This window comes from Lichenostomus cassidix, chromosome 1Aa, assembly GCF_008360975.1.
Source record: "Lichenostomus cassidix isolate B80296 chromosome 1Aa, HeHo_3.0, whole genome shotgun sequence".
Classification (NCBI taxonomy): Eukaryota; Metazoa; Chordata; class Aves; order Passeriformes; family Meliphagidae; genus Lichenostomus; species Lichenostomus cassidix.
Window position 1 is genome coordinate 18,959,985 of NC_139480.1, and position 12,141 is coordinate 18,972,125.

At 35.9% G+C, this 12,141-nt stretch overlaps 1 protein-coding gene across 1 annotated transcript in view; it reads right to left on the reverse strand.

Annotated features, from left to right (window-relative positions):
- IL17REL (interleukin 17 receptor E like) overlaps positions 1-12,141 on the reverse strand; it is a 47,430-nt gene that overhangs the window by 13,242 nt on the left and 22,047 nt on the right. Inside the window, exons 3-8 of the mRNA XM_085041632.1 lie at positions 7,475-7,624; positions 6,632-6,741; positions 5,158-5,272; positions 3,595-3,639; positions 2,619-2,758; positions 1,644-1,715 (exon numbers count right to left, since the gene is read on the reverse strand). Of these exons, the coding sequence (XP_084897758.1) occupies positions 1,644-1,715; positions 2,619-2,758; positions 3,595-3,639; positions 5,158-5,272; positions 6,632-6,741; positions 7,475-7,624 (632 nt within the window). The remainder of the gene's footprint in view (positions 1-1,643; positions 1,716-2,618; positions 2,759-3,594; positions 3,640-5,157; positions 5,273-6,631; positions 6,742-7,474; positions 7,625-12,141) is intronic.

A 12,141-nucleotide genomic window follows, 5' to 3' on the forward strand; every position in this document is an offset into this window, starting at 1 on the left:
ATATTTTCAGAGTGGAATGAAAAAATTACCAAGGCTTGGAAGGGACTTTGTGTTTCCGCCTGCATATTTAGGTACGTGATTTTAGGTTCCACAATGTACACATTGAAGTGTGACTAAAGTGCCCAATTTACTATCACAGTAGCCTTATGAAGACCTAGGCAATGCAGCCAGTGGAATCTACAGTGCAGTCCAGCACATCCCAAAAGAGCCATCTACCTTTAGTCAGTTGAGAAACTGAGGGCATTAATTAGATCTCCACAGACTTTAAGAGTTTGGACACCTAATTCAAGTGCAGACATCTATATTTAGGTATCTAAATTCACATATCTTAATCCACAATGCAAATCCTGCCCCAGAATTCAGTGAGAAACTAGGTTCACATAGTATCTTTTTATGTTATTAATATAATCTTAAATTTGTTTGGGACCTTTTATGCCTTGTATGAAAAATATTCCAAAATCTCACTTCTCAGGTTGTCAGAAAAATCTGTAAGTAACCTGAATATATTCACGGAATGAAGTTTATCACCCTTCATTCTCATTGCAAGAATGGCTTTTGTTTAAAACATATATTGTCTTTCCTTATAAGGGACCTTTCTGGTCTGTATTTACACAGCAAACATATTTTCTCTTTGCATGTGTTTTACCAGGCTAGTGGAAACATGGTCTTTGAATGTCCTTTGTAAAACAGTCTCTTCATTCTCTAACCATTCCATTATTTTTTTTAATGTACATCTTCCTTTTGAATTAATCTTTCTTGAATATGGGTACAAGAATTCCTTACAGTATTTCAAAGAAGACCTTGCCCATACTTTCCAGTTAGCTTGGAACAATCTAACTCACTAGACTTCTGTTCATTTTTACATCATGGGCACATGCTAGTTAATGTGATCAATTATTTCACCCAGATCTTTTTTCTTCCACTGTTATTTCTAAATGAGGACTCACATCTTACAGCATGAATTCTTTTTACTAGAGCAAGTGCATGAACTTGTACTTCATACTTTGCACTTCATCATCCTTCAGTTATGTCACATATGAAGATCTCTAATCTATTCCAGTTACCCTGACCCTATTCCATTTTGATTACAAGTCCCACCTGTGTTCCAGCAAATCCCATTACACATTCCTGTGTTTTGTGCCCATGTCATTGATGAAAAAAATTATATGAGAATGGCTCTAAGTGTGGTCCTTAAATAACCTCCCTACCAGCACAGGCCCATCCAACAGGAGTTGCTGAGTTAGCCCTGCAGCTAGTTATTATCTACCATACAAGTCTTCTCACTCTCAGTTTCCTCAATTCCTGTTTTAGCTTCTCATGCAATACTATATCAAATGCTGCTGATATTCAGTCAGATTAAATTTGCTGTCTTTTCTTTGCTTATAAAAAATCAGTCAAAATAATATTACACAACACATTCCATAAATGATTTTAAATTGTATCCCATTTTCTTCTGATTGCTATGTTATAATTAGCATTTCCTAAAAAATCTCTTCTTTACATTTATGTAATCCTGAGGTCAAAACAGCCTTAGTCAAAAACTTGGGTCTAGCACTTTTTTCTTCAGGTTTCTTAGCACAAATACCTGATAAAATTTCTTTAATCAGAAACACAAATATATACCAAATTCCAAACTGTATTACCTCAATGCAAAGACAGGGAAGTAGCTGAGAATATTTCAGAGAAATGGATTTAAAGGATTCCTTTCCTTTTATCTGAAATGAAAAAGGTGGTTATGCATCCAGGACAGTAAATGACTTTTAATAAAGCTAAATTATAGACATAGATATACATACAGATATAGATGTTATAGATACAGATGATATAGATATAGATATAGATGATATATAGATGTAGATATAGATATAGACATAGATATAGATATAGATATAGATATAGATAGATACAGATAGATATAGATATAGATATAGATAGCTATAGATGATCTATAGATGTAGATATAGATAGATATAGATGATATAGATATAGATATAGACATAGACATAGATGAGATAGAGATAGAGATATAGAGATAGAGATAGAGATGATAGAGATGATAGAGATGATGAGATAGAGATAGAGATAGATGATAGAGATAGAGATGATAGAGATAGAGATAGAGATGATAGAGATTAGAGATAGAGATAGAGATAGAGATAGAGATAGAGATAGAGATAGATAGAGATAGAGATAGAGATAGAGATAGAGATAGATAGAGATAGAGATAGAGATAGAGATGATAGAGATAGAGATAGAGATGATAGAGATAGAGATAGAGATAGAGATAGAGATAGAGATAGAGATAGAGATAGAGATAGAGATAGAGATAGAGATGATAGAGATGATAGAGATAGAGATAGATGATAGAGATGATAGAGATAGAGATAGAGATAGAGATAGAGATAGAGATAGAGATAGAGATAGAGATAGAGATGACAGAGATAGAGATAGATAGATAGATAGATAGATAGATGATAGATAGATAGATGATAGATGATAGAGACAGAGATAGAGATAAAGAGAAATAGAAGGCATTTCCTATAACTATGACCTTAATGAGCATTGCCACCTGCAAGGCATCCCCCACCAGTTTCCCAATAATTGTGAATTTAACTCACCACAGCAAATGCCCCAATATCTTCACAGGTAAACCATTTGTGGCACAGGCGAACATAGTAATCTTGATCTCGGGGAAAGTTGGATACATTCACTGTTACAATTTTCCTTGCCCTGTCTAAATTATAATCTAACTTTCCAGCTGAAAAAAAATCAAGCATGAAATTATTACATCTGTTCCTTTATAACTTTATTATTTCTATTTTATCTATTTATAAAAGGTACACAATATAATTCATAACTTGATGGAGATGAAACTCAACGTCTTTAGGTTCTTACCTAGAATGTTTGAAATTATTACTATTAATATTATTATTATACCCTGATAGTCCTCAAGGGGTTTTTTTATGAGATATAATTTTCATTCAATATTATTTGCACTTGTAATACTGAGAGGCCAAGAAACCTACCAATTTTATCTCAATTTTAGTACTTGAAATCTTATGTAGTTCATGTAGAAATATTTGAAATATACACACTAATGCTACTATAACAACTGATTATCTCGATTGCAATTTTGTTACAGAGAGAATATGTGCAACTATGCTAGACAAATGCTACATGTGGGAGGATATTCTTTTATATATATTCACGGGTATGCCAAAATCACTATAGCAGTTTGGCAAATTAATTTCAATCTATTTATGAGGTCTGTCTATAGACAAAACATAAACCCAGCAATTCATAGTGCATTAAAAGGATACAAATCTATTTCCAAAGATTAGGAATCAAATAGACTGCCAAAATCTTTACCTCCCATGTAGCATTTTCAATAGAAATACATTTCCAGAATATGACCATGTACCATTTCAATAGAAATATATTTCCAGAACATTACCTATCAACTACATGGTAATTACAAGTAGCGGTAGTTGGAAATCATACTTTTTTCTCCCTGCTTATTTAGGTATGAAAATGTCATTGTATAGGCCACCAGAAATATCTCACAGCTCTAAATTGCATAGCAGATCAGCTCACCTGAGCAAGCTGGGATATATTTTCCCACATCACTGTTTCTGCAATCTGCAAAACAGAAGCCAGAGGTTTTCTCAGTGCTGCTTTATTCATATAAATGTGTAAACAAACTGCCAAATTATCCAATAGATTCCCAACAGGAAACCTCTCTCATCCCTCTTTTTCAAAGCAGATTTACATCCACTTTTAGATAAAAGGCAAAAAAGAAAAGTACTCTTCCCACACACAGAGATTGTATCACAATATGCCTTAAGGAACCATCTCCCCAGTCTGGGGTTTCTACTGAGAAACCTCATCAGCAGTTTAAGGCTGCAGTTGAGGATATAACACCACACTTCTTTACCTAAAATCTAACAAAAATGTAAGTAATAATATTAATTTCAGTTACTTTTTTCTTGAAAAGCAACTGGTTTTTACCAGGCACATTTCTCTGTTATTGATAACTCTCTATTTTTGCTATTCTGACTCCGGGCTTAGAAAGAAATACCCTATCTAGCTGCTAGCTCCTTACCAGAATTAGAAGCCAGGCAACACTCCCAGATATAATCTGGTATTTGTATCTCCAAAACTTAACTCTTAAGAACACTAAAACGACTTTTCGTGTGCTGCTTTCACCTCTCCTTGCATAACACAGTATTCAAGCAGCACTTTGCTCTCATTGCCCCACAAAGTTCTTTTCCACCAAGAAATATTTCCTACTTTCATTTGTTCACTCACCCTGGTAATGTCTCTTAAAACTGGGCTTTATAAAACCTTGTTTTCCCCCCTCTTCATTCACAAAGTACATATATACTTCAATAGTCAATCATAATTTATTAAGAAAATTAAAGGCTTTTCTTGTAGCAAAGTGTCAAACTGCATAGCAGGGTGACACTGTACCAAGGGGCAAGGGCAAGAGCCACCCATCCATGGGCTCTGGAGATGGGAAGGATCAAACAAGGGGTCTCATGTAATTTTTTGCTCTTTCATTTCCTGGCCACACTGTATCTTGGTTGGACCACAGTGCTGAATCAATTTTTGTATGCACTTGACATGATTTGTAAAAAATTTATAGGCACTTCGACCCAAAAACATGGGGAAATGCTACCTAATGTTCTCCAGTCACATGGCAAAAGGAAATAGAACAGCTAGATAATAAAAGTAAAAACAAATTTCTGTAGACTCTCTTATTAAGCTTTCCTGATTAAAACCACCCCGGCCCACCCATGCAGAGAAGCAAAAGCTCCATCTGAGGCACAGAGAGCAGGCAGGGCTAAACCTGCAGGCTGAGAAAAGCACATGCCAGTCACAAGAAGGGTAACTGGGACAAATGCATAGCGTAGTTCAGTTTTCCACATACTTTTAGATATAAACTCTGGGGTTTATAGCAAGTTGAGACCTTTAAAAATGACTGAAACATAGACTAAGACTGGTCCTGGCATACATGATCTACCATCAGTTAGGTCAGTATATCCCAGAACATGACTGGGACATGCTTTGGCCTTTGAAGTTTTTTTGGGTTGGTTTGAGGTTTTTCTTTCAACAAGATATTTCTTGAAAAACATGTGATTTGAGATGTTTTCCTACCTTCGACATAGTATTCCTGACTCAGCTTGACTTCACAGTAATGTGGTACAGTTGTCATGGTCACATAGATACGTTGTGCTACGTTGACTTCAATGCAATTGAATTGTACCTGTACCTGTTGAAAACATTTATAAAATCAAGTTCATGCATGACTTCCAGATACATAAAAACCTTTGGTTAAGATATTTAAGCAAGAAATATTCTTTTTACAGATCTATTTACTTTTACAAGCAGCAGTAAGCAGTCAATAAGATAGCATTAAGAGTGTAAAGGAAGTAAATACAACTTAATAAAAGGATTTAAAGAGTATCATTATTTCTAATCCAGGATGTTGCTCTCACCTTCACTTTCAGATATCCAAATACCTACAAGATATCAAATAATCCTAAAAGCATAAACATACCAAAGGCCCCAGTCTATAGGCATTTTACGAGCACAAACATTTGCAGAATGGGAAAAAAAAAGTCTGTTTAAATATTTAATGGGAACTTAAGAAAATTTATTAATTATAATAATAGTGGTTAAGACAGAAGGTAACTTAGGAAAAACAGTTCAGGTCCAGTTATAGCAGGTCATTCCCTCACTGCTATCAGTTAACTCTTCAATTCCATATAGATTTTCATGTTGGATATACTCCTATTTGATACATGTCATTTGGAGGGAAAAGACCTCTGATGTCAGCATTTTAGTCACGGAACTGAAACTAGGAATATTTCATTAAATATGTTTGCTGATTCTCACCTATAAACTTGTCTTATTCTAAAAATTACTGGTTGCTGCCTGGTGGCCCTGCATTGCCCATAGGGATGTTCCATCATCAAGTGACACCAAGTGCAAACTGCAATTTCACTTTGGGAGAACTTTGTTCCACATGTGCAATCAGTGTAACATGTACAAAGGACATGAAGCAACACACTATGTATAGGACCAATAACAGTCACCCACCAGCAACTGAATGCAAAAATTAATGTCTTTCAAACAGTTGGTCAAGAGTGGTTCTTTTTTTTTTTTCCCAGTTGCAAATTTTGATAACAAATACTTCCCCTTAACAAATACTGCCCCTTACAAGGGCTTAGGACAGATGAGCACAAGTTCTTAGGCACCTGTCTGTCTTCTAGATGTGTAAATTCCACTGACATGGTTTGACTGAAAGAATATGCAGTTAAAATCTCTGTAGCATTGTGCTTCCAACATTGGAGTCAGTAAAGATTCCACACATTTTGGGGGGTACAAAAGCTAGCAAGATTAATATGAAAATTAGGCTTTGCAGAGGCAGTTTCCCTTGTCAAAAGTGAAGAGGAAGAAGTGTGGAGAATTGAATTTATACATTATAAAAGAGTATTTTGTCATGGAGTTTCACTGTAATTTTCCACAAAGTCAATAAGAAGAAAATAAGAGAGATACAAAAGATTTTTCCTCCAAAGGCTTGTAAACATTTAAATGAAAAATTACTCCCCCCAAAAAAGGAGTCTACCTTCTTTCCGTTAAGCATCTTGCTTTTTTTCCTAGTGAATCTCACATTTGTGCACTGAGATTGCTGTGTGTCCAGTGAAAAAGAACATATTTCCAGCCCACGGACATTCTCTGAAATTAGTTAGGAACAGATTGCAAAAATATAATTTAAGCATCTTCAAGAAGAACAAAAACATAAATTAAAATATACCATATCATGAGCTTTCCTTCTAAGGAAAGGCACATGCATTTTATCTCTGTTAAAAAGGGATATGATATATAACCCACACATGCGAGCAGGAACAAGGATTTAACACAGATTTCTATAAATGAAGCTTTAATTATGCAAATTTTAAAAATAAATCCATTAACTCTGAGTGAAGCAACTAGGAAATATCTAAATGGTAACACCTGAAGCACATGAATGCAAGGTGTTAGTAAAAATAGACTATGCACACAATGTTTTTGTTCTTTATTTTAGTGCAGAATTGTAACTTCAGATGAATAAATTGTTTCTCCTTCTGTTGGGGCAGTCACTCATGTTCAGATTATCAGAACAGACAGAATTTGTGTGTGTGCCTGCATGGGTGTCAGAGCAAGAAAGAAAAGGGCAGCTGTGTGCTTGGGGCACCGGCAGAGACAAGTTACATTGGAAGGCAGAATTCATTATCTCAGTTCTCATTCCCTTGAGAAGGGTCACAAATTCATCCTGTTTCACAGTAAAATGCTTTTGCAAAAATATTTTTCTGATATCATTACACGAAAACAGCTTGGTCCCAAATAGTACAATATGGAACAAAATTTGGCTGGACTGCCATAAACAAAAAGTGAACAGAAAGGGCTCAGTAGCAAAGCTTATTCCTACCATCCAGACTCAGTGTTCCTTTAATGTTTAAATGAAGAGAGCATGGGCTTCCTTGGACACATTTCATCACTGTTGAGATCTTCATGCTTTTCAGTACCGTAGAAGATAAGGATGCAGGAGCATCATGGCAGAAGCTGTTAAAAATGCCACCTGCAAATGCAAACACAAGGACAGAGAAACCTCATTATACACAGGACATCTTCGGGGAGAGCAAGCACCAAAGGTGAAGTTCCAACTCCCCTGAAATCAAAAAGAAAGTCACCACTGACTTCAGCAAAGCCAGTACTTTACCTAAGACTTTCACACAGCCAACATAGCTAGTTGGCTTCACTAGCAATCTAGGGGGTTGGAATAAATTTCCAGGCTTAGGGAAGTGTTAACCCACAAGAGGAAGCAATCATACTTCTAACAGCTAAGGTTAGCAGAACACACCTAGACTAATACTGTTTTTAATTAACTACATCTGCTACGTCATGGCTAAAGTAATAGTTTATATAAACTTTTTTCAAAACCATTATCTGTATATTTTGAGCACTCTCATAGGTAGTATTTTAATTTTGGGATTTTCTGATGGTCTCAATTGCTGTTAAAATTTCACTTTCACACAAGAGGGCACCATTGCATTCCTAGTCATTGAAAAATTCCTCACACCTACAGGATTTCCTTCTGCTTTAGACCAGAACAACATGAGCAGAATAAGTATTATTCAATCCTTCTTCAAAGCACAGGACACAGTAATCAGTAGGCACAGAACATAGCTCATTCTATTCTCACTCTATTTCCCTATGGAAATTTAGTCATTCCAAAGCCTTAGGAAATGGGATTGCAGAGCTAAAACTGTAGGCTCATATAAAAGGAAAAAACAGTCTTAAGGCCCCAAATATCATTAGTTAGCATATTTCATCTCTTTCTACTTCCCAGGCTGCCCTACACAGAAATCAGTTATTTATTTATGAATTTATATTGGTACAGTGGATTTAATCCCCAATGCATTCCTTGGGCTTCTCTACTTCACATCCGTTGTATGTAGTCCCAAACATTTGCAGTTCAAGAAACTATCAGAACAAGCCAGGGAATTGGGTTTTGGCCCTTGAGGTATACAATGTAGCAGACCTCTTTTTAGGTGTAACTACATCATAGCAATTTCTTTGAAATATTTCCTAACCTTCTCCCTTCAGTACCTAGCATGAGAATTAAAAACCACTCAAGTAAAACAAAGTATTTTATTGAACATTCTCCTTCCCCTAGTGAGAAGCTGGAAGAACAAAAAGAAAATAATTGACTCATATCAGTCATGCTGTTCAAAATGCTCCTAGAAGGAGTCCAACAAGTATGGCAAAGAGAAAAGTATGAAACAGCGGCGCCACAATACTGTGCTTGCCATAAAATTCAGGGTAACACTCTTAATGGAAACCATCAGGAAGGGGTAAGTCCCTCAATGTCAAGCCAAGAACTGTTGTCAAGTGTGGATGCTCGTTGGCTCACATGGAAGACACATCCACAGTTCTCACAGAGGAAAGGTAGGGTGTGGAGAAGGAAGAAAGACAAAGCTTATCCTTACTTACCCCTCCAATGCTTCTAATAAAGGAAAGTGCTCTGAATTTAAAGACTGTAAGTGCATTAACCTGAACAGGGCTTCTTCCTGTCTTATGAGATCCTCAGCTTCCCAGTGTCCAGTTGCAGCTGGAGCCCATTGTCAAGGATCAGATACTGATACTGCAGGATGTGAAGACAGGCTGACATAAATGTGTTAGGCCTTAAGTGCCCTCACATCTGGTATCAGGAGAAATAAGTCCTGTGATACACATATCAAGTCAGAAGAGACAAACTCTTCACACCTGAATCTCCACTCCATTATCCTGGTTTTGTGTCACTGAGCATATTTTGGAGGCAACAGGGTATACTGATATGAACCAAGTGGAAAAGAATGGGAAAATGAGGACACTTTACCTCAACTGGCCGGTAGGTCAATTCTGAAATATCCAAAGAAATACTTTGGACAACTTTTGGCAACTAGAGAAGACGATTTATGCAAACCAGAGAAAAAACACAAGATATACAAATAAGGCTTTAAGAGAGGTTGGAGTACTTTGACTTTTGAAGAATTTCTAAACATTTCCACAGAGATAAGGCAGCCCTCATGCCCCCTGTACAGTGCAGAGCAGCCCAATATGAACACTGCATTCCATGCTCCAGGAATGGGTGGTGTAATAATCCTGAAGGTATCTCAGGATGGAAAGTTATTGTACAACACTCGATCCACCCACAACTGTGAGTTTATTATATTGCAGAACTACCTGATAACCATTACTAATAATGTGACAAGTGATGATTAGTTTTAGCTCGCTCTCTCTTTGCTCAAAAAGATATTTTCCTGACTGCATCATATGAGATGCAGTTGTGGACACCCAATGGTATCTGGGACTAACTGTTTCTGCCTAATTTTTTGGGTTTTGGCATAAGTTTCTTGATCCAGGCTTATAACCTTGCTCATTCCTGTGTCTGCAGAAAAATGGTTTAAGGGAAGAGCAATGTATGTAGACATATGTATGTGTGTATACACATATATATTCAAAGCTGACAGTTCTTTACAAAGCATTCTGTTTTTCACCATGTCATTTGACCCTATTTATTTTTTGGGGAAAGCACCATGACTTAGTTATATTTTCTCCTTAGCTATTACAGCCTGAGGTACAGTATAATTTTGGAATTATCTCACAAGAATTCTACGTCAACATAGGTGCATTACTGACTTTGGATCAGCATCAGGCAGATGCACAAACACAGGCTTAGGGGCTACTGTACTGTCAGCAGAGACACTGCTCTCCTTTATCACAGTTTCTACTTTCCAACTGAGAAGAAATACGTAAAGCACTGAATATAATGAAATTATGCTTCCACTATGGATTTTTTCTATTAATTTTATGATGGATTTTGAGAATTGCAAAACGCTGCAAAACTCATTAATAACAATTTACATGGATCATATCAGGCATGAGGGTACTAGCTTTGGATTACAGCAAATACATGATACAAGGAAGACCTGACAGAAAATAATTTTCATTGTATAAATCATCACAGTAGAAGACTCATTTCTGACTAATTCTTCAGTAAACTCTTACTTTATCGTCTTTTAATCCCCCCCAAGGTATTTTCTTCTGAAACACACCCCATTTTCCTTTTCACACGAGTAGTGATAGTGTTTATCTATACTCCAGAAGACATAAAGATACATCTTGCTACACAAACTATCTGCTGAGTAAATCTTACCTAAATTTTGTGTTTATGAATAATAACTGTAATTAGCCCTACATGAGAGAGAGATTGTTGCTTTAATAAAAGGTTCCTTAATTATGGACACATAAGCCCAGGCATAAAGAAACCAAGGCTTATTCTTCAGCATGTAGACATTTCTTTGTATTTTTGCCATCAGCTCAACCACAGCAGATAATTTTTTTTAATCTGATGATGCAGCAATCAACCTAGAACTGTCATGACAGCAAATCACACCTTATGTACAGTTGGATAATAGAAGCCAGAGCTGAGCAATGAATACGCAATAGAAATGATTAGATGGATAATTTGAAGCCTCAGGTAAGAACATGAAATTGGAGAGCAGCATGAAAAATATAAAAGGGCAGAGAAAGCCAATTAATAACAAGGCTGGGACAACACCCAATAGAAAATCCTAACTGGTTTTTTTATCTGATATGTCTTCCCTACAAGTATTGTAAGAATCTGAACTACTTAAGGATACTGACAGTGCTAAATCTGTGAGCATCTCTAAAGCCTACTAGAATTGCTTCACTAGCACATCATTCCATGAGTATAAATTACAGTAGCATTTCAAACCTATTTGCATATGATTTACCACTGTATCTGATGCATCTGCTCATTAGGATGATTCAACAAAATTCATAAACAAAGTAGATATGCCATCCTACAATAACCACATGGTGCACTTCAGTTAATAAGTAACAAAATTCACGACTTGAAAGTACTCAGAGCAATTATGAAATTGATTAAATTTCAGGCTGAGAGACTCTCTTTCACAATAGATTGCAATGCACAGTAAATTAAAAGGGTTTCATGGTTGTGTGTTCAGAAAACATTTCAAACTTTCACAGATATTGAACAACATGGTGATATACTGTGCTAAATACATTTTCTGAAAATGTAATCTCTTTTAAAATCATTGATATTTTGATATCAACATATGGATATATTACAGTGAATTTCAAATACTGCAGTAGCTCTTATGCACTACCTCACATTCTAGAAGAGCAGGAGGAAGAAGGCAGAGTCAAAGCCATGTTGCCAAATACTACTGAGGTGGTGGTTGCAAATTTTAGGGAATAAAGTAATCTTTTTGTTGCAGCTAAAAGAAATGACTACTACAAAAGTCCTCTACTATAGAGTTAGGGTCTTTTATGGTAATTTTATCTAAAATAATAAATAAATTTTTAAAATAATATAGAAAAGAAAGTATGGAAAGGAGTATACACCCACTGTTGCACAAGTGAATTAGGATGAAGACAAAAAATGTGTTTTCATCACTCCTGTGAGTCTGAGTCATCCTACATGTTACTTGTGTTAAAGATCGCTAATAAGTCTTTTTCAGACAGCACTGAAAAACCTACAACCAGCTTCATGTATGTCATCTTCAA